This window comes from Hemicordylus capensis, chromosome 2, assembly GCF_027244095.1.
Source record: "Hemicordylus capensis ecotype Gifberg chromosome 2, rHemCap1.1.pri, whole genome shotgun sequence".
NCBI lineage: Eukaryota > Metazoa > Chordata > Lepidosauria > Squamata > Cordylidae > Hemicordylus > Hemicordylus capensis.
The window spans coordinates 175,771,964-175,794,429 of NC_069658.1; the positions used below are offsets into that span (position 1 = coordinate 175,771,964).

Below are 22,466 nucleotides of genomic sequence, written 5' to 3' on the forward strand. Positions count from 1 at the left end.
ATAAGTGGGGGGCTGCTGCAATCCCTGGAAGAGTTGCTTATGGAGTTTAGGGAGCTTCTCTCCCTCCTATGTCAAATAGTAGCCTTGGAAGAACCCCGTTCGGACGGTTGCGCGGTTAATTCCTGTTCCCTCGAGAGCGCACTCGCCGCGGCCGGGATGCGAACACTCCACACTCCCACCCCGTGGCTATTTAGCAAACAATAAGTAAGCATGTCACGGCCATTTAACGCCAGGTCGGTGTACTGTCGTTTGGGCCGCCTTAGTTCTTTTACAGAGGGTCGAAGAAGCAGCAGCAGCACCAGCACCCCGAACTAATCTGCAATTATTGTACATGAATAAGCAACCTTGCATTTTGTTTGTTATAAACAATATTGATTATGCCTAATTGATATTTCAATTAAAATCAAGAATAGAGCAAGCAAGAGGTGCTTTTACTAAAATGAAAAAAATGATAATGTAACCATGGACTTAATTTGAATTTAAGGATCAGAATGACTAAGTGTTATGTTTTCCCAATCTTGCTTTATGGAATGGAAAGTTGGACGCTCACTAAAGAGATGTGTATGAGGCTTTTGAAACATGGATGTATAGAAGAATCTTGAAAATATCCTGGGTAGAGTCACCAGTTTTGAAGTTCTGTGAAGAATGAATAAAAACATGGAAATTTTAAGAACGCTAAAAGAAAGGAAACTGGAATATTTGGGGCATGTGATCAGAGATATCGTCTTCTGCTATTAATATTGTAAGGAAAGATCTAGGACAGGAGGACAGGAAGAAGGAAAACATCATGGTTGAAAAACCTTAGAAACTGGTATGGTAGAAACAGTGCATCACTATGCAGTGTCAAAAGATCAAGTAGCCTTAATGATAGCTAACCTCCAATAGGAGAAGCAAATAAAGAAGAATTGATATTTGTTATTCCATTAGAGATTTCTTTTTCTTTTTTAATGTGTCAGCATTTTATTCAATTTTGTATTACTCTGTGTCTACATTTTTAAATTTTGCTTGTCTGCTTTTGCATTTTTAAAAAATATAATAGCATCACATAACCACTTTCTCACCAAGCATCAGCTACCTGCTTCAGTCTTCTGTCTGGTTAAGCATTCTGTGTGATTCAGGACTCAAGAGTGTGCCTCCATAAATACAGATAAAAGTTACTAGTTTAACTTGCACAGCGCATCTGTGCGCTAGTACGTGATTGCTCCCCTCAGCCCCCTCACCTCAGAGATCTCTCCACCCTCACCTGAGCTGTGCTCCTGCTCTTCCTTCATCCCATTGCTCCATCCCCCTCACCTCTCTTGGTCACAGCTGTGGAGTTGCCGGCGCCAATTGGCCAAGCTGCAGCTCCCTAACCCCAGAGATCTCTCCACCCTCACTCCTCTCCTGCTCCTTCCTGCAGTAGCGGCCCTTCCTCGCTGGCTGCTCATTCCTCTCCTCCGCCATGGCTGCTCATTCCTCTCAGGCAACTGACAGGCCCGGGCCCATCCCTCACCCTTCCTTCTTTCTCCCTTCCTCTCCTTTCTTTTTCTCTTTCCTTTCTTTTTCTCTTTCTCTCTCTTCCCTTGTCTTTCTTCCCTCCCTCCTTCTCTTCCTTCCTCTCTGAGTTAACAGCTCTTGTTCATCTTGTTTCCTCATCTAATTTGCACAGTGGCAGCTTCCTTCTCCTGAAGGGGCTCTTTGCTCACTCACAACCCCTCTCTTTGCAGATCCCTGCCCACTAACAGATAGTTGCATTCCAACTGACCTTCACCATCACAGGCTCCTCCTCCCTATCTGTATATGGAATCCCCACTGCCCAATCAAGTGCTTCTGCTCAGGAACTCTCGCGAGAGCTGCCACACACAGGATTAGCCACGGCAGGGGCGTAACAAGGCTGGAGTGGGCCCAGAGACAAAATTTTAAAATGGGCCCCTCGCTGATACACACACACACACAGTTCACATGTGACTTGCCTCTGGGGGGCCCCTCGAAGCGTGGGGGGGCCCAGGCAGCCGCCTCCCTTTGCCTAAGAGTAGTTACGCCCCTGAGCCACAGGTATGCCTTCTTGAAATATATATAAAGAAGAAGACGTTTAGAAATGCCAACTTCTGTGATTAAAAAATCCTAGCACTCTGAGATGAGTGTCTGTATCCCACCTTTTTAAAGTACCTCCCAATTGTGTTTCCTTTGCAAAGAAAATTGGGTTTGGTTTCAGAAATGGCTGTGACAGAGTGCCTCTGGCTAAGCATAGGATATCTCTCTTCTTGGACAATAAATTACTTGTTCGGATACATCAGCAGAAAAACATTTTTTGACTTTGTTCAGACTGCCGCCTCTGGAGGGTTACATAATTTGCTGGGTAGAAAAGAGAGAAGTAATAATACATTTGGCAGGACAGTGTTGGAAACAGGATGGCTAAAGATGGACTCCCTCTTGCCCAGATCCAGCAGGTCTGTTCTTAGGTTCTGATCTTTCTTTCTTTCTTTCTTTCTTTCTTTCTTTCTTTCTTTCTTTCTTTCTTTCTTTTTCTTTCTGGCAACTGTCCAGATGAATTAATTTCTAGCCTGTAACATTTGATAGACAAGCCAGCCTATGTTGTATTTCTTATTGTCTGGGGCCTACATAGCTGCAGACTGCATAATGACTGGCACTGGATTGTGCTGGCTGGTTCTTGGAGCACATAGGAAAGCATCTCTTCTTCCCTTGCAGCATACTAGAGGCAACAGGGCTATTTTTGCCTTCCAAGATTCTTTGACCTTCCATTCTCTCCATCAGAAACAAAATAACATGGGACGGGGAGCAAAAAAAGTACAAAATAGATTGTGAGGGGGTACAAGCTCTGTCTTTAATAACATTTCTGAGAATACTATTTAGGAACATCTGAGATCTTCCCTTTGCTTCAGATCATTCACTTTCTGCAGGTTCCCTCCTCCACAGCATTCAAATGCTCATACATTTGAAACTCCACAATTTGAAACCCCACAAAAGGAAAAGCTGTTTTGGGGGGTTGGGGGGAAGTGGTGAGCAGAACAAGTGCCCCGCTCCCACTGCTACTCAAATCCTGATTGTTCACCCTATCCCAGCAGCTTTTCCTGTTTTAAAAGGCCCCATCACACATTATTTTTTGTACTGCATACATTGGCTCTTTTACTTTGTATGCTCCACATTTCAAGCAACTTAACCATTTTGATACCTCTGAATTAGTCAGTAAGCATGCCAGTCAGTCATTCCAATCATCTTTATAAATTTAAAATATGTGTCATTCTGCCCTGTACCTGATCTGCTGCTAATAAACACTACATACAGTAGTTGTCACTGCAATAGCTCCCAGAGGGAAGGCTTTGGAGATTAGTCCATATGTGGTCAAAAGCAAAGTGATCTGGGAAGATCATTGCACCGCATCAGTGGCCAGGGGTAGATTAAAGGGCTTGGGTGCTCTCTGCAGACTTGCTGCTTGTTTCTAAACTTTGTTGTGTGTTTTTCCTCTGGCAGCATTTGCATAGAAAGGGAAATGCAGCCATATAGTTCCACTTTTTTCTGCACGTGTTTGTCTTAGTTGTCCCCCCAAAAGTCAAACATCATATATAAAGAACATTCTACTCCTGGTGCTAGTCCTGGGACATATCTGACCCAAGAGATTTTGCTGCCCCAAGTGGCTGCATCACAGCCTGAGAGGTTCCTCCCAGAATGCCTTGCAATGTCACAGGGGATTCTTGGACACAATCTCAGTTTACATGTGGCAACCTCTTGCTTCACTGATGTTGCTTCATTGCCATCCCTACACATGTTTCTGTTCCGTGTAACTTCTTGGGTTGCTTCTGCAGCTAGGCCAGCTCTTGCTAGATACTGATATTTTAAAATGTTCTTCCAGCTAGGATCCTGGACAGAACTCACATGTCCTTCTGGGCCAAGATACATTTTATGTTGTATGTCATTGAAAAAGACATACTCCCCCCCCAACCCACTTTCTTTTCTAAATAGAGGCCATGGGGAGGGGTCCAGACTGGGACCATGGCAGGAGCAATGGGTTGAAGCCCCATGCTGTGGTCCCAAACTGGATTGGACCACTTTTATTCCTGTTAAAACAAACAAACTTGTCAGGTCTAATTAAGTGCTTCACATAACAAGTAGTTTGGCCCTCTCTTATTTATTTTTATCATTTTATTTGTTGACCACATTTTTATCCAACGCTTCCTCCAAAGCGCTCAGAGAAGTGTACATGGAGCACTGCAGATGGTCAAATGTTAATGAGAGACAAAGAGAAGGCAGAACTCCTCTTTTGCCTCTGTCTATGATGCTTGTGTGATCCTGAAAGCTTTCAATATGTTCATTTTCCTCTCTTATTTATGTGTGGATGTTGAGTTTCTAAAATTTTTAAGGGGCTGCCCTTCTGCTATTTCTTTTGAGTTCACATCTTCGCACTGGCATGTGAAACCATCGGCATATTTAAACTTCAATGAACTGCAAAGAAGCTTAGGTCAGGGGTCATGACGGGGCACACCTTTTTAATGGAAAGTTCCAGCCAATAACACCACCACAGCACTGGCTCCCAGGGTGACAGTGGCTCTGCAGAACTATTATTTTTACGTCCGTCATAGTGGTTGATGCCTTTCCCTGCACTCTCTTTCTGAGCTTTCACAATCACCAGCAAAGGGAGGGACCCAACATTGACCCTTTCTGTGGTCAGGGCAGGAAGGGAGCGAGGGAGGAGACACAATGCAGCTACCAAGAAGCTCCATGGAAGAGTGAGCATTTGGCTAATGCTGAATATATATCACCACACACACACACACACACACACACACCTCTCTACCCTTCCCTCCCACTGTGGCTAATAGCAGTGAGGGAGATTTGAACTTTTTTCCTATTACAACAATACACCCAGTTCCTTCCTTCTTTCATGTGTCTCCCTTTTCCATCTTTCTCTTTTAGGAAGAGAAGAAGAAAAGCAGCATGGTGGCATTTCACCTTCCTTCTTCTGCAGGCCATCCATGGGGGGCTGCCATGATGCCCCTGGGACCTGACCACAACCTAGCACTTGAAACAGCCACTTTGTCCTTTTTGATAGTAGGGTCAGCCTTGTCTCCCTCCCAGTACCATTGCTTCTACTTTGGAGATGTTTTTGTCAGGGGCTTTGACTGGGGCATAGAACTTTTCCACAAAAGTACCAAGACAGAGTTTTTCCAATCCATGCTTGAAGGCTTGTATAGAAACAGGGACAGTGGACCCTATTTTCTTTTCAAATCCCATTAGTTAGGCTTCAGATGTTCTGCACCTTCAGCGTAGCTCCGTCCGTCCTTCAGAGTTTATCTCCACACAGAAGCACATTTTATCCTCTTCATCCTGGCACTGGTATCATGACAGCAGTCAGCTGCCAGGCTCCTCTGAGACTTCCTGATAGAAACCCAGAGCAAGCTGGTAATCTGCATTTTTATGCCTTTCCTGGAAACTAGCCAGCTGATTTCAGTTGTCCCTACAGTCTCTGCTCTTCTTTGCAAGACCCAGGAGTCAGTGGCAGCTCCCATCAACCCTAAGTCAGTGGTTCCCTGACTAATTGTATGTTTCTTAGGCCTATGTGAAGCTTTGTCCAAAGCAAAATACTCTGCATGGCCCTCTTGACACCATGCAGAGGTGGTAACCTTTCCAACACACTGTGCCGTGCTGGACTTTGTCCAGTGCCAGTGGGGCTTCTTTAAGGGAACGTAGCCACCCTCTTGAGCCCCAGGGCCATCTTGGAAGGCACCAAAGGACCAAAGGCGGTAAATGTAGTCCTCCCCAGCACTTTCCTCATCAAGCTCTATGGGGAAAGTGTTGGGAAGGACTACACTTACCAGCAGTCTGCAGTGCAGAAACAGAGCCCATGCCTTCTCTGACAGGGCTCTGTTTCTCTAAAAGGGAACATAGGAAGCTGCCATAAACAAAGTCAGACCATAGGTCCATCTACCTCAGTATTGTCTACACAAACTGGCAGCGGCTTCTCCAAGGTTACAAGCAGGAGTCTCTATCAGCCCTGTCTTGGTGATGCCAGGGAGGGAACTTGGAACCTAGATGATCATCCCAGAGTGGCTCCATCCCCTGAGGGGAATATCTTACAGTGCTCACACATCAAGTTTCCCATTCATATGCAGCCAGGGCACGCCCTGCTTAGCAGAGGGGACAAGTCATGCTTGCTGCCACAAGACCAGCTCTCTTGGCACTGGGAAAAGTGAAGCACAATGCAGGGGCCAACGTGGTAAGAAATGTCTTTCACATTTAAGTTTATTTGGGGGGGGGGCCAAGTGGCCCCTGCTTGAAGAATAATGATGACCACTGTTCTACACATTTAAGGTCTACCATCCCCAGGGTAACAAGATGTGTGTGTGTGTGGAGGGGGGAGACGGAAATACACCATGCTACTGCAACAGAACCCAGAAATCCTATAGTGCAATTCCTAGAGCCTGTGTGGACCAGCTAATGGTGCTGGCAAAGCTGAGGACCTTTCTCAAAGGGCATGCTTAGTCATAGGCTCACTGCATAGTCTAGTGCTATTCACTATCTCTTGGTCTCCATTCTCCCTCTGCAAAGTAAAGATTATAATCATCTACTCCATTCCAGGGGTTGCTCTCTGAGCATGAATGAAGTGAAGTAAAAATGTGTAAAAACAAAAATCCTTCACATGTTACAAGCGATAAAGTTAGGCAGGCATGGTAAAGAACCTTATTTTAAGAAATAACGGTCAGAAGTGCTTGCAAGCAGAGTTGGTGAGAGAACTGGCTATATTTATTTATTTACTGCATTTATATCCTGCTCTTCCTCCAAGGAGCCCGGAGCATGTTATATTTATCCCCATAACAACCCTGTGAGGTAGGTTAGGCGGAGAGATAAGAGACTGGCCCAGAGTCACCCAGCAAGTTTTATGGCTGACTCAGGATTTGAACTCAGGTCTCCCTGGTCCTGGTGCAGCACTTTCACTACCACACCACACTGACTCACTTGGGGTACATTCTTGCTTGCTTTCTCTAGAAAGTATTACCATTTGTGTTTCTCATGCTGATGCTTAAAAAAAAAGCACCCCAAATTTGTATCACACTTGGGGTTGCTACATTTGTCAGTGAGAATTCCTGGGTGAAATGAAATTATGAAATTTCATAATTTCCATGAAATTATGGGGGTGGAGGTGCAAATGTTACAATACTACTTTTTTGCCCAGGACTGGGAAGAGTGCTTGACAGTGGAGCTTGGCAGCTTTTTTTGCACATTTCCCCTGATAGCATTCTTTGCACAGGAGGGTTAGGAGCTCATATAATTTTGGGAGTAGTAACTTCTGCAGAGTTTCATCTTGCATGTTCTAACAATAAAAGGACAATTGTGTCTTAAGGCCTGTTGCTCCTTGCATTTCTTCCTGCTACGCCACACAAGAGATACTTCCTCTTGGCTAAGAGGGGCCTTCACAAGAGGGCAGGTGCTGCATCCACCAATGAGTGTTCTAGAGAGAAGTGGGACCCCAACTACACCACTAGGGAGAAGGGAGCCCTCTCTGTCCATACGCTTCACAGCTAAACCTAGAGGCCCATGACTAGCCTCACTAACTCTAGAGATGATCACTTTCCCTACAGCCTGCTCAGGACATCCTATTCCTGAACTGTCCAGGCCAATCCTGGACACATGTAGCAACCCTAATCTAATCACACTCCTTCAGGGAGCTCACGGTCGAAAATATGAGGTTTATTCCATTTTACCCTCACCACAATCATGAGAGATAGGTTACACTGAAAATATAGCAACTGACCACAGCAGTGCAGTCCATGGCCGTGTGTGGGTTTGAACTCTGGTCAGCTCATTCTATGCAGCACTTCATCAACTATGCTGCTTTGGTTGTGATGGAATTGAATTCAACCACAAAATGAGAAACATAAAGTGCACCTGTATAGAACAGAAGAAAAAAGCCCTGCTGGATCAGGCCAAAGGCCAATCTAGTCCAATATCCTGCTTCATAAAGTGGCCAGTGAGGTGCACCTGGGAAGCCCACAAGTGAGAGAAAGAGGGCATTGCCCCCTTCCGCTGGTGTTCCCTGGTTTTCAGGGACATGCCCCCTTTGATCCTTATTGAAATATACAGCTAGCCAGGCTGGTAGGCCTGTCCTCCATGAATTAGTCTAATCCTCCTTTAAACCCATCTAGATTGGTGGCCATGACCAATCTAAATTCCAGAATTTAACTACAGAGGCTATTCACACACACGTGCAAAACCAGGCTATGGGAGCCCAGCCTGGTTTTGCACACACGTGTGTATTGGAAGGATCAGGCCCAATCCCGGCAGCACCATGGCGGCAAACCCGCCTATGAAGCCTCCCTTTAAAATGAGGTTACCAAGTGCTCCCTTAACCTCTTAGGATCGTCTGTCAGCCATGGCTTCAAGCAGCTGCCGCTAGCAGACTCGGGAAGTGGAGGGGGGGTCCCCATAATGCACCGTGCACTCATGTGGGGTGGAGACACGGGGCAATGCGTCCTGGCACCCCGACCTTTGGAGCTGCCAGCAGCAGCTTGTGCTTGTCTAAGTGGGCAATCTGCCCACCCAGGGAAGGCAGAATGATAGTCTGCAGGGAGGTAAGCCTTTAGGGTTTCCTCTCCGCAAGCCCTGTAGCCCTTTCTCATTGCTCAGGAGAAACAGCTCATTGTGTGAAGAAGTACTTTCTTTTGTCTGTTCTGAATCTCCCAGCATTTAGCTTCAATGGATGACCCTGGGTTCTAATATGAGAGAGAGAGAAAAACTTCTCTCTATCCGCTTGATCCACACCGTGCATAATTTTATATACCTCTATCATGCCCCTCCTTACCTAAATTTAAAAAGTCCAACTTGATCTGCATGCCCTAAGGAGAAGGCAGAAGAAGAGGCACCCAGGCCAGGAAAGTGCATAATATTAGCTTCCACAGAAACTTGAGAGAACTGCTGGGGCATCTTTCCCACCACATTCTCAGAGTCTCCATGCCCTGAGGCGGAAGGAAGAAGGTGGAAAGAAAGCCCAGCCCTAGGGAGATCATGTAAACAGCCCAACACTGACCTGAGAAATGTGTGTTTTATCTTATGGAATTGTTCTTGTTGATTCAATTACTTTACATTATAAACTGCCTTGCAAGCCAAGAAAGAAAGGTGGTATATAAATGCAAGCAAGGCAGTAAAAAAAATATGGTTGGCCCAGTCACTCTAATAACTGAGGTAGAACATAAAAATGGCAACCACATCCCCACAAATTATAATGGGGCAAAATCTATGGTAGCCTTCTTCTGCAGCTCCTGTTTAAATAGAGTCTGAACAGAAGAACTTCTCAAAGGGATGTACCTCATGAATCAGACTGAAGCCCACTTACACTTTTGCCTTTAATACACTCCCACATGAGGCAACTATCTCTGCACCTAATTACCTAGTTCTTAGAACTACTATGCAATCTTCCCCAAACCAAGAACAAAACCTAACAAATCTTGCTCATAACTCTCTTTTTTAAAGTGATAAAGCAGATTTTTTAAAAAGAAAAAACCCTAACCTTACATCTCCCCTTATATCTTCAAAGTTTAATTGAACAGCTACAATTTTGAAACAGGTTTGCTGTTATTTTTCCAAATGGCAAGCTTATTTATTCTGAGTGATATAAATATTTGTATAGTACCATCAATATACACAACACAGGTCTAAATAGTTAGATCCCCAACTCCAAGGAGTTTACAGTCTAAAACTGATAGTGGAGAAAACAGCAGGAGAGGGAGGAAGGAGAGAGATAACAGTAGTAAGGGATGACCATCCATGGGGGAAAGCAAAATATTCTTGGTTAGGAATAAAGATGAAGGGTGGTAATGCAAAAGCTTTAAAAGATCCCAATACATTTTGAATACAAAAGGCTTTAAAGACAATAATATAAATGTATTGCTTCTCTTCTGAAAGCTTTAGCAAATAAAGTATTTTCTTATAACTTTTCTCCAGTTTAAAAAAACCCTCAAAACAAAAACTTCCTTAGATTTCAGAACAGATTACCTTGGGTTGGATATATTTGCAGACATATTCGGAAGCTTGTTCTTTTGTACATCAGGCTTTTCCCTTGTTGAATTTGCCAACTGTTTTCACCTGTGCAGTATCAAACTAAGGCTTAAATCCTTTGCACACTTTTCTGTGAGTAAAGCCTACTGAATAAAGAGGGATCTATTTCTGAGTAAACAAGCATAACAAGTGTGCTGCAGATCTGTTTATTCAGAAGTGTATTCCACTGAACTTCCAGGGCCTCAAGGCTTTGGTATGCAGCCTTCAGACCCCAGATTGAAACATCAGAAGGGACATTTCAGAAGCATCTTGATGTTGTGTCTAATGGGGGCTGCAGTCCACAAAATTTATTTCAAGATAAATCTGTTAATCTTTCAAGTTCCACAAGACTCTGTTGTTTCAGATGCATAGGGTTGGTTCTTTCACTTTCCAATGGAACAAGGAAATGTATAATTAGTTTAGAATGGAATTCATAATCTCACCGAGCTGTACCATTTGGACTGAACATAAATTAGCCCTTTAATTAAGCTAGACACATTGAATTAAACATAATCTTATATCCAAGTATTTTTAATTTCAGCAGGTCACAGAAGATGAAGCTGCAATCCTAAACTTACTTGGAAGTAAATCCAATTGAAATAATTATATTTACTTCTGAGTAAACAGCTGAGTTGTAAATGTCACCTCTTTCACTCAAATGTTTGGGGGCGGGGATAATAACTGAGCAGCAAACTCCACCTAGTTCCTGAACAGCCACACCCACCCTCCTTCTGATTGGTGCAGATGGCTCCTTTTAGTCTTCTCCAGCACCACCCTTCCAGGCTAGTAAGTGAGAGAGTAACTGTTAAGGATAAAAGAGTTAGAATAGTGAGTTTTGTCTTTAAGCAAAAGAAGAAAGTAGAGAGAAAGATGTACATATGAACCAAAAGAAAGGAACTCTAGGAATTACTACAACTCAACCTGATTTGGTGTTCTGCTACTACCATTGTAATCATTGTTATTATTGTTTTCTGCACTAGCGGTTTTGCTATCTCTGGGCCATGGCATTTGTTGAGACTGTGTTGCCCTCAGTGGGTCTACTGGGTGGATTCAACCACTTCCAGGATGTGCAATCTGAAGTTTTCCAGGTGAGGAGCAATGTGGTGTGTGTGTGAGTTATGGGTATCATGTTGACTGTGTGGGCTCTGTATCTTTCCCTGACTCTTGTGAGGGTTGGGAATTAATAATTTTGTCTCTTAAAACAGGGAGGGGCAACTGGTCTCTAAATAATATTTTAAGCTGTTGTAAAGTTGTAGCTTAGCATAATAAGACATTTATTTCTGCACCCTACATTTCTACCTCCAAGATAAAAAGAGAGTAGGACTACCTCTTCAAACATTGTGAGGAGAGTGTCTTGGCAAGGTTTACTTGTTCCTTGATGTATTCAAATAATATTGTTAAAAAACCAATATACCTGCTCACAGGAGTTGTTGAGTTCCCTCCCTTAGTAAGGCCTTTCATAACAGATAGTCTCATGTGCTCTTGTGTGTGCGCGCGCACACACACACATACTCCTGTTTCCTTTCTTTCTCTTCATGAAGCAGAAATGTATATGTACGTACCTCATATATAGGGCCCTTTAATTGTTTATAACAATGCAGAAAGTACCCAACTCACAAATGGGTTGTGTTCCAAAAACCTGTTTGTAAGTCAGATGATCATAACTCAAAATGCACAAAGTTCCCAAGAGTGGCTACTTGTTTGTATGTGCAGGCTGGTGTTTGTAAGTTGGGGGCTTCCTTAATGTAATATGTTATGGAACATTGTGTATATGGATGTTTGTAGGCTGGGGAGTCTGTAACTTGGGGAGTGCCTGTAGAGCCAACAGTATAGGTGCTCCTGAGGAATAACAATATATGGACTGAAGGGTAAGGGCTGTTTCCCTTCCTAAACATCTCTCAAAGATTGGTTTTGGGAGGCTGGTTGAATGGTACATCTGAACTTCCTTTTTCTTAAGGGCTTAATTCTGTTGCCCTTGCAAAATGGACAAGATAAGATCTTTTCAGTTGCACATTTTCTGAGTTCTGAATATGCAACCTAGATTGTTTAACACTTGCACTTAAGAACAACCCTAACCTGAGTTCTCTGATCAGTGCTCCCATATTTTATGCTAGGAATAATAAACAATGTAAAGGGGGTAAGTTGTATGCTCTACCTTGGTGACTTATGTTCTAAGAAACTGGTTATGGTGTTTATCCTGGGTAGTATACGAATTCTTGAGAAGGTGAAAATTGACATGTGAAGGCACCTGATTAGAACTAGGAAACCGGAGAGCCATGTAGATAGAAAAACCTCTTGTTCACATTTCCGCTTCAGCTGTTAATTTGCTAGGTGGTACTAAGCAAGCTGCTACAACTAGGTTTTGGTGCGCCTATGCTCCAAATTTGCAATGCAACGATGACACTACCCTACCCTAAAAGGCTCTTATGGGTCATACTGAAGCAATGTATTTGACATCTTATACTAGAAGAACTATATAAATGCAAATACTATTGCTAGTTCACATTGGAATGATGGCTAGTGTCAGAAGATCTCCTGAATGCAAGAGTGTATGTGGGACAGAGAGATTCTGGGACTGAGAAAGGAGGATTAGAGGGAGCTGTCAGCAAGGAGTGGGTGAGTGTTGCTAAGCACTTGAGTTGTGAGTGCAGCTCATAATCCAGGCCCCCAATTCTGACCCCAAACCCTTGCCCTTCTGGTCACTAGTTCCTTCCTGTACAACAGCAGTATAGTGTTACAGCGTGTGATCCAAGTAGCTGGGTGATGGGCCCCTGGATGATATGATCAAAATTCTCCATAGTGTGATACTTCAGCCTCAAGAGACTGTTGGTTACATGTGTGGTGCTTGTCTTCTAGAGGTCCCTTGAGATAGTTGAGATGCTCTCTGTATCTCTGCTGTTGAATAGTAGCTTGTGTAGATCCTGATAATGGACTCCTTATCTATCTTTGGTGGTAGGCAGCATTGGAATCTGCTCCAGGCAAGCCTGTCTGGCCTCTGGAACTCATCAGCCTGCACACTTGTTCACAGGCTTAAGTTAATGGGTTTAGACGTCACACAGAACCGTGGTTTATTTTGTCTGTGATTGGTCTATTTCAGGACTGCGCAACTTTGGCCCTCCTGCAGATGTTGGACTAGAACTTGTATCATCCCTGATTATTGGTCACTGTGGCAGGGGATGACAGGAGTTGTAGTTAAAAAAAAACTCTGGAGGGTAAAAGTTGTGCAGCCCTGGTCTATTTCAACCTGTGTGAGTCAAGAAATCATAGTCCTATTTTGGAGAGTCAAACCATGATTTGAACCTTGGTTGGCTTGTAATAACTATGGTCGTGTGATTCTAGGCCTGCTATCATGGTTTAATCTTGGTTTGTTTCAGCCATTGAAGGGCTGTTGCATAGAGAGGAAAGAGGCAAGCCTAGATCAAGGCATGGATCCCAAATAAACCATGGGTCAGTTTGGATAAGCACTGCCCTGGCACATGTGATATGGTTGGGGACATGCTGAGAGCACACCCACCCCAACATCACAGGAGGGCATCCCTTTACCCCAGGTTTGGAACACATATAGAGGACACAACAGATGGACACCACACACATTTAAGGGATGCCAGGGCAAGTGGAATGTCGGCATGTCCCTAACCTTATCCCATTTGCTGGGTGGCATTCATCTGAATCAGACTCATAATATGGCAAAACAAGCCATGATTTGGTGATCATCTGTGGTGACAATCTAGGTTTGTTGAGCAAACCTTCATTAAAATAAGCTATAGTTCCATGTGATGCCTGAACCCACCCAATGAAAGACCCCAGACCTAATGCTGGCTTTACAATGTACTCTCTATTTGCTTACATCCTAGTGGAGGAAAATAGAGCATTCTCCAGACCCCTTGGCTCTGGGGTCCCTGGATATGCCCTGCCCTGAAGGAGTTCAGGTCAAGCAAGAGTGTGATGAAGCCTGCTGGGACCTTGACTTTCTCCTGAGCAACTTTTCTGTTTCGGAACCAGTCACTAATGCTTCTCGGGCAGGCCAAGAAGAAGAACAACCCTTGATGTCTGCTCCCTCTCGGATGGGAACCTTTGAGGACGGAACTAGAGGAAGTCACAGGGCTCCAGATGTTTCTGGGTTGCCAGATGTGGACACCAAATTCCTACCAGGGGAGAACACTATGAACTGTGTCCCTGCCTTGCACAGTTACACCCAGGAGGCAAGAGATCCCAGTAAGGGCCAAGTACCCTTTAGCCAGGAGCTGCATCAGTGTATTGCTCAGGCAGACTGTGGGGCACCTGATCTAGTTGGACAGCATAATGGGGAGCCAAAGCAGATAGCTTACAGCCGGTATTACCAGTTGGCCTATGTACACCCATTTCCCCCTTTATTAGGCAAGCATACGCCTTATAGTCAGCTACCGTTGGTACAGTCACAGCTGCAACACTGCAGTCTGCTGAGTAGCTGCCATCCTTTCTACCATGACCAGTATCAAGCCAGACTTCAGCTGTACCAGACAGAGTCCTCTCTGCCCACTTCACCTCTTCTTGGCCTCATGACGCCTCCTTTGCCTGCTGCGGAGGCTGCAGCCAAGCCTAAGAAGAACCATAAGTCCTGGCCACGCAAGCGCCCTGCCAGCCACATCTGCAGTCACCCCAGCTGTGGGAAGACCTACACCAAGAGCTCCCATCTCAAGGCCCATCTCCGCACCCACACAGGTAAGAGAGAAAGCCACAGGAAGAGAGATCATGTACTGGCTCTGGGGTGGGGGTTGTCATTAGGTACACTGTACTATAGGCAATGGGATCCCTGGGAAAGTGATCTTCACTTACAGGTTTATGCTCCTTTGGTAATTCTCTTGGTCTGGGTTTCCTGATCACATGTAATCTGCTTCCTATTCTGATCTTCCTCCCTACATCTAAGTATGGGATGTTGCACAGTGGGGTGACACAGGCCCACTGCCAAGGTTGTGGTTAGAAAATCCTATGGTGGTTCTTACTCCCTCATCTCCCTTCTCCATGGATTTTCATTAGTAGAAGGTACAATGATGCCTGTTGTTCTTTTGCAGGTGAGAAGCCATATCACTGCACATGGGAAGGGTGTGGCTGGAAATTTGCCCGCTCAGACGAGCTGACTCGCCATTATCGCAAGCACACCGGGCAGCGCCCATTCAAGTGTTGCCTCTGCCAACGTGCTTTCTCCCGCTCAGATCACCTCTCCCTGCACTTGAAGAGACATGTATAATTGATGCTGAAACTGCAGACTGCACTGGATGTTCTGAGCTCCCAGGATGGGGACTGATGGTGGGGTGAAGGATAGCTGGGAATTGATACCTTCATCTGGCCCCTCTGTAAGAGAATAGCTGTGCTCTATGTGCACTTATTTCCAAGAAATGGGGAAATAGGGTTTAAGTGAGGTAGTGGTCTTGGTCACCTTTTTGGGATTCAAAATAATTTTCTTTCATCTTTCTCCCCCTGCCACCACCACCCGCCCAACATTTATACAACTCCTGCCCATAGGGCCAATGCTCATTTACTATATGACTTGTTTTGCAACAGAACCTCAAAAAGGACCTCCTTGCTTGTCTTTAATAACTTGTTCTGGATTGTTCCCAATATGTGCCAGTGGTACTGGCATTTGGGAATAGAGCCACCTTCTCCTTTTTTCAGTTTTTTTTTAAACTACCATATTATCATCAAGCAGAGCATGGTCAAGTCAAGTTTTATTTACGGTCCTAGACCAAACAATCCATGCATGCAAACAGCAGAACAGAGCATGGTCTTCAGCAGTACTCTGTCAACTTCTCTTTTTGGTGTGTCCTGCTAATATATGTTAATGCCCAAGCAATGCAGAGGGGAGGCGGGGGGGGGGGTGGCTACTTCAAGGCAAGCCTGGGATCAGAGGTACCAAGTCCAGCAGGTTTTAAAAATATATCCTGTGTATGAAATGGAAACTGGAGCAATAGTGCCCTCTATGGGTAAGGACTGCAGCTTTTTGTATCAAACTGAATTGACTGAAGAAATACTGCTCACAATAAAAACAGGCAGCACTTGTTCTAGGTTCTAATTCAGATATGGGTTTTGGAAAATGGGAGCACAGTTGGAGCAGTGGTCATGTTGGGTGCTATGCACAACACTGCCTGCCCCACACCCCCAGCAAACATTGAGCAAGTCCTGCACAGACACTCCACTTCTCTTTATAGCCAGATCAACTGCTAATTTTGTTTTAAAATTACTGTAATCAATATTCTTTTTTTCTGCACATGCCCATGATAAGCCCTGTGAGGACAGGGGGTGGAATACAGAAAACAAACTGACAATGTTCCACCCTCTAGTGTGCATGGGAAAATAGCAGTATGTGTGAGGGAACCCGTGAGAACTGGATAACCAGTTTAGATACCCAATGCAGGTCACTGTGGGAAGTCACAGAAGGTAAATGGGGATCCTCTTCTCCATTCTAAGTAGAGCTGTGTCTGCTCGGTGTCTCCTGAGGAGCTAGTTCTTGCACATAGCAGGGCTGTAGTCTATCTGAGGGTTCAAAGAACACACACACATGGTTTAACATGCATGTATTGCACTCAATGGCATTTGCTTCCAGGGAAGCAAATATGAGTTCTGACAATTTCCATTACACTTCAAATGTTATGTCTGTTTTCACCCGAGTCTAATTACTCATCCTTGCTCAGCAGCTATTCCACAGATCTATTTCATGTCCTTGAAATGGGGCTTCTAACTCTCCCCAGCAGACTCCAAAGCCCTGCCTGTACAACTTGTGTTTACGTACTCAGTTAGTCACCTGCTTTCCTCATTAGCTGAAACAAGGACAGTTACTCACAGTAGTCTCAAAGAAATTAAAAGGACAAGTTGCCTGACTTGTCTTTATTAATTCCAATGGGGCTACTTTGTACAAACTTGTTCCATGGATGGGATAGGGATGAAGGCACTTCTGGTTCCATTTAATCATGGTGGGATACTGAGAAGGAAACATTCAGGACCAGAGCGGGTGTTTTAGTGGTTGCTAAGCAACCTGCGAGGCTAGCAACCAGGCCAAGGTGAGGAATCTGTTAGAATAACTGTTGGGCTGGACTACTTGGTGGGCATAGACTGATCTCCCTGTTTGGCTCAAGCTGCTCTCAAGTTTGCAGAAATTGGGTAAATAGTTTGTGATTCCTTCTTTAGCACTAACACTATAGCCCTACATTGTTCAACACTTGTATGAGTTGTACTGTGTACTCCAGGTACAGTTATCCACATGTACAGCAGTACAAGTCCTGTCTCTACCAAGCATTTGAGGGGCCTGTACCCAGGTTCACTTTAAGAATAAACACAGGTAGAGGAATTCACACAAACACATGTATGCGTGTACAGCCATCTTGTGTAACTTAATGTAACAGGCCCTGGGTTCTCAGAAATCTAGGAGATCTAACAAACAGGGTAAGTTCAACTAAATGTATGAGCAAAAATAAGCATATGTAAAGAAATAACTGGTCACACAAATACAACATAAACAAAACAAACTGACAATTTCACAAATACTCTTTGTGAATGGAAGAAGGCTACAGAAGAAGAAGCAAAGATGTAAAAGAGAGAGACTTACCTGATGACGGTAACATCTGAATAGGGCAGGGCTCACATTCATCCTTATGAGTATCATCAGCCAAGTGTTTGTTCCCCTAAGCCACATTCATTTTTTGTTCACATAGGTGGGGTAATGTTGGTCAAAGATGGAAATAAATTCATTCTTTCATTGGTGGGGCATATGGCTTTTGAAATACACTCATCCTTGGATACATTATAATGTTGCTGGCATGGAGTTATCTTTCTCCTCCACCCAGTTTGATCTCCCTTCTTTTCTTTTCCAGAGGTCCTCAAACTCCCTGCTGGCAAATGTGTTGATTTTGCTTTAGAAGAGGTAGTGCCTGGGTGAGGAATTGAGAGTCATGGATGTGGCACTGAAACAAGGCAACAATTTGAAGCAAAGAGGTTCTGGGTGTGTTTCTGACTGTGTTTCATTTACAGCTGGACTATGAGAGAGCTGCTTGTGAACAAAGGGGTTTGACCACACCGTGGTCTAGAAAGCAGACTGCCTCAGCTCAGTGAATGAAATGCAATGAATCTTGGGTATAACAGAACTAGTGGGTCAAAATAAACATTTACAGAGGAACGATGTAGGTGGCTGGATTTTAGGGAGAATACGAGATATGAGGTACTTCCAGACAGCATGTTTAATCTGAAATTGTCAAATTCGGCTCACTCTTTACAGGGGGGGCTCACATGACATTACCATCCATTTGTTGTCAGCCTTTCTCTGCACTTAAATTTATTTAAGTCTATTAATGGAGAAAAAAAATCTCACTTTTTTGAGAAAGGCAGCTATCCCTTGAGTCTACATATGAATGAGTGCTGCTATTCTGTCTCTCTGAGAGGTGCATGCCCAAGTACAAAAAAGTCGACAACAGGAACAGGAGGAGTAAGTGGGGGGAGGATTGTGCTACCGTGTCCCCAAAACACATGATATCTACTGTGGTGTGGAAGGTGTTGGAGCGCATGGAGGGGAGATTTCTTGATCTACCCAAGCTGCAGAGGAAATGCACAGGTACTAAGAGCACTAATTAATATTGTTTGGAGACATGGATTTAAAGTTCTAAATAAAGTAGTTTATCTAGGAAATCCTTTTATGAGATAGATAAGGCCTGCATGCTTTGCTGCTAGCTACATATAGGAAGAGGGGGGAGGGAGAAGAATGGTCTATCTCTCCAGTATGAGAATGAAACCTGAGACTATCAGTCTAACAAAGGGGAAGTAGGGTAGAGAAAGGTAGTCAGGGGATTCCCTTGCTCACTAGCTCCACTCCTCGTGCCCCTAGTGGTCAATAGGGTTGGTGGTGCCATCAAGAGCTGCATCTCCAACAGAAGGAATACTGGAATTCTGCATGTGACTGCAAGTGGAAAAGCAACAATTGGCTGGCACGACAAGGAGCACGTCTGAAAGTTCCCAAGATTACCTTCATTAATTACTTTGAAATTCTAGATTGTCTAAGTGAATCTAATAAGTTCACAGACACAAAACCATAACTGACAAAAGACACCAGTGTGTCTGATAGCTGCCCATCTTGCCTTTATTTTCTTTTACAGTTTTCAAGAGACCCTCCAATCTCACCAGACCACTTTTCTGTTAGCTGTTCTTGATTCAGGTGTCTTATTAACTGGTATACAACACAAAGCCTGCAAGCCTGCATACAGTTACCTGGGAGTAAGCGCCAAGCTGAATCCTCCATTATTTCATGCTCTTTTCTTTGAGCCCAATTCCAAAATGGGAAGCAAGCCAGGCCAAAGAAAAATTCCTGAAGTGATGGAGTGCAGGAAGGTAGATGGAAGGAGAAAGAGTTCAACTCCCAGGCCCATCACCCACACCACACAGCTCTTTTAATGTAAAAATTAGACCTGTGTTGCCACAACGGCATCAGGGGTTTAGAAGGCATGTTATTGTTGGAATAGCCTTTATAGCAGTTCATGTTGTAACCTTTAGGAGAATCCTTTAGAATGAGTCATAAGTTAATCAAGTGTAAGCAGAAATCACCTAGTCAAGCCTTATCAGAATTAAGGGATTGGTTGGCAAAGCCTCTCTCAGCCAGCCAATCTTGTGTGAGCAGTCCTAGCTGCTTGTTTACTTCAATCGATGGTGCTTATCACCAGAGAGAAGAAGCCTTCTCTCTGGTAAAGGTAATGTGCCATCTGCTACTCACCAGGAAAGTCCCTAGATAGCTAGTAAAAACTCACCAGGAAAGTCCCTAGATAGCTAGTATCACTCAATCAATCATCTTTATTAGGGTCCAAGGCCAACATAAGATAGATAGACCAGCATAAGATAAGTAGAGAACATGATTCAAAATAAAATAATAAAAACAAATTATGGAACTATAAAACTATATTACTTTAAAATTACTACTCTAATAGTATAAAGCTATATTATAATACTATAAAGCTGCTATCCTTAGAAAAGAGGGTAGATATGAGATTATTAAACAGCTATATTTAAAAAATTATAAACGTTCCATTAATGGGCGCTAGAAGAGGCTCCGGCCGGGCCCGCTGCCCACCGCCGCCTGCGGCTCCGGCCGGACCCACCACCGCCTCGCCCGGCTTCCCCCACTGCCTCCTCGCCTTGGCCGGCCATGGCCGCCCACAGCCTGGCCCGCTGGTTCTCCTTGTGCGCCACGCATGCGCAGAACACACGCATGCGCAGAACACCCGCCAGAGACACGGACGCAGGTACCTTAGGGACACGGACGCAGGTACCTTAGGGTTTTATTCTACAGGATAAAATGTGAAATATATAGGATGCAAAAAGTGGTGGCTAAAACGGGGTATATTGATATACCGAAAATCCGGTTCTTTGTCTGGGTGGTATCGATGCCAATAATTGATGCCACACAGGGAAAAGTGTAAAAGGTTTTACTGCTGCAGTCAAGTAAGGCAAGAGGGGCTACAACGCCCAAATCAAATGCAAGTTCTACAGAGTTTCAAGTAACTATTTATACATTTCTAAGTTCTTTGTTCTACATATCTATGACATAGCAATATATCGAAAGAAAACACTTTAGCAACTACACATGTAGATCAATCTCCATCAGCATCAAACAACAAGCAATTGACACAGCATTGACATACAACAGTCTCCAGAACGCTGTAATTCACAGTTTGTCCTGCCCCTTTTGTTTAGTTCTTTGGCCTTATCTCGCCCAAGTGTCAACTGGTTTGTTATTGGAGAATGCTGGGGCCTCATAGGGCCTCTGTACATTGTTATCTTCCAAGGCTAAGATGTGCCTCCTTGGAGGAGTGAAACTAGCAATTTTAATTTACATTCTAAAGGTTCAGAGACAGCTCTGGTGTGAAGAAAGGAAGTGAAGGGAGGGTCTGTGGGCCCAACTATATTCTAAAGGTAATTAAGCGTTCAATATTTGGTCACGAAATGGTTAGGGTTAGGTTCAGGCCTTGGGCCTGTATGTAGTGTTGTTCTGTGTTAAATGTAGTTTTATGGGAATTGGGGTCCTGGGTTATATCAGACCCCCCTTTGAAGCCAGAATTCCTCCTTACAAGAATTCGCTGCTTCAACATATTCTTGATTCTTTAACAATTCACATAAACTCGTACCTGTAGTTTCCTTCTTTGTTTTTGTTTGTTTTCTGGTTGTTTTACCTTTGTTTTTAGCAGCCTTTTACTATTGTTTTCGTGAGGTATCTGGCAATAAGTGGGTTATGGCTTGTGATATGTACTAAAGAAACGAAACAATCCTATTCTAACCGCAAAGCATAATCAAGATAAGCATTAGGTAAATCATATATGCATGAAAATACTTATAGATATATTCTATAGGTTCCCCCGTTCTCTATATAGCGAGAGGGGCAGGGGCGTAGCTACAATAGGGCAAGGTGAGACAGTTGTCTGGGGGCCCACTACCTTGGGGGGGCCCCCAGAGGCAAGTCACATGACTGACTCCCCCAGCCGCGCACCCGCCCGGGCTTCCTTCAGTTGTATTCATCCTCCGAAACTGATGTGAGTGTTAAGACCTGGAGCTACCAGAACAGCATGTCGTTCTCTAGGACCATTCAATGACTTGCATCGTCCACAATTTACAAAACCTTTAAAAAATAATTTAGGATGATGTTTTATTGTGGCACATGGGAGATTATTTCTTTACTTCATGAGCTGAGTTTCAGTGGGGAGGGGGGCATTTTAAAATCTTGTCTCTGGGCCCACTCCAACCTTGCTACGCCCCTGGAGAGGGGGTATCCTGTGTTGTCACAGAGAGTTGCGTGATGGTATTTTAAAATACCCTAAGTATTCTAAATAAGGTGGTGAGCAGGAGGCATTGTCTTTAGAGCTATATCGAAATCAGAGTTTCTCCTTGCAGAAACTTGTTGCTTTGATTTGTGGTGGATTTTCCATATTCTGCAGGCACCTAATATGCCATCTACAAATGAAGCCACATTTTGAGTGAGACAGCAAGCCATACAAATAACTACAACAAGATAAGCAAGGTATACCCATAACATATCACACCGGGTAATAGGAGGAGTTGTTGGAGGTTTTCCCCCCCAGACACCTGGGTCCTGAGTAAGGGTGCCCACAATGTTGTGCAGGGCTTCACGGGAGGTTTCAATGTGTCCATTTTCTTTATGCATACAGCAGGTTTGATTTAAGAATTTACATGCACATTCCTGGCTAAGCAGAATGGAGTCTAAAGCAAGTTTGTACTGAGCTAGAGCCATCAGAGCTCTTCTGAGACCTATAGGGGTCCTAGAGAGGAATGCAGAATCATTGGCACAGAGCAGGGAGGAAATGCTTCTATCTGCCAGCTTGGGAGAGTGAAAGTCTGGGCTACTAAGGGGTCTCACCATGTCACTGATGTAAAAATTGAAAAGGAACAGGGCCAAGATGCATCCTTGTTTGACTTTC

At 44.1% G+C, this 22,466-nt stretch overlaps 3 protein-coding genes across 11 annotated transcripts in view; 2 read left to right on the forward strand and 1 right to left on the reverse strand.

Moving 5' to 3' along the window:
* GCDH (glutaryl-CoA dehydrogenase) overlaps positions 1–10,003 on the reverse strand; it is a 31,480-nt gene extending 21,477 nt beyond the window's left edge. The window contains exon 1 of the mRNA XM_053292110.1: positions 9,985–10,003. The gene's annotated coding sequence lies outside the window, so the exon portion shown is untranslated. The remainder of the gene's footprint in view (positions 1–9,984) is intronic.
* A 790-nt stretch (positions 10,004–10,793) lies between these two features.
* KLF1 (KLF transcription factor 1) lies at positions 10,794–16,063 on the forward strand. Its single transcript, XM_053301812.1, has 3 exons — positions 10,794–11,114; positions 13,881–14,727; positions 15,078–16,063. The coding sequence occupies exons 1-3, from the start codon at positions 11,028–11,030 to the stop codon at positions 15,251–15,253; spliced, it is 1,110 nt and encodes a 369-aa protein (XP_053157787.1). The 5' UTR covers positions 10,794–11,027; the 3' UTR covers positions 15,254–16,063.
* Positions 16,064–16,215: 152 nt separating this feature from the next.
* The window catches only part of LOC128347341 (trichohyalin-like), a 29,862-nt gene continuing 23,611 nt past the window's right edge, over positions 16,216–22,466 (forward strand). For 6 of the 9 annotated variants that reach the window (XM_053301815.1, XM_053301813.1, XM_053301820.1 and 3 more), the window contains exons 1-2: positions 16,216–17,160; positions 17,871–17,998. In XM_053301815.1, the coding sequence (XP_053157790.1) occupies positions 17,949–17,998 (50 nt within the window). In that variant the 5' untranslated portion in view covers positions 16,216–17,160; positions 17,871–17,948. Of the gene's footprint in view, positions 17,161–17,870; positions 17,999–18,192; positions 18,215–20,811; positions 20,950–22,466 lie in introns of those variants that run through there. The other 3 variants (XM_053301822.1, XM_053301814.1, XM_053301821.1) reach the window with 3 other exon arrangements.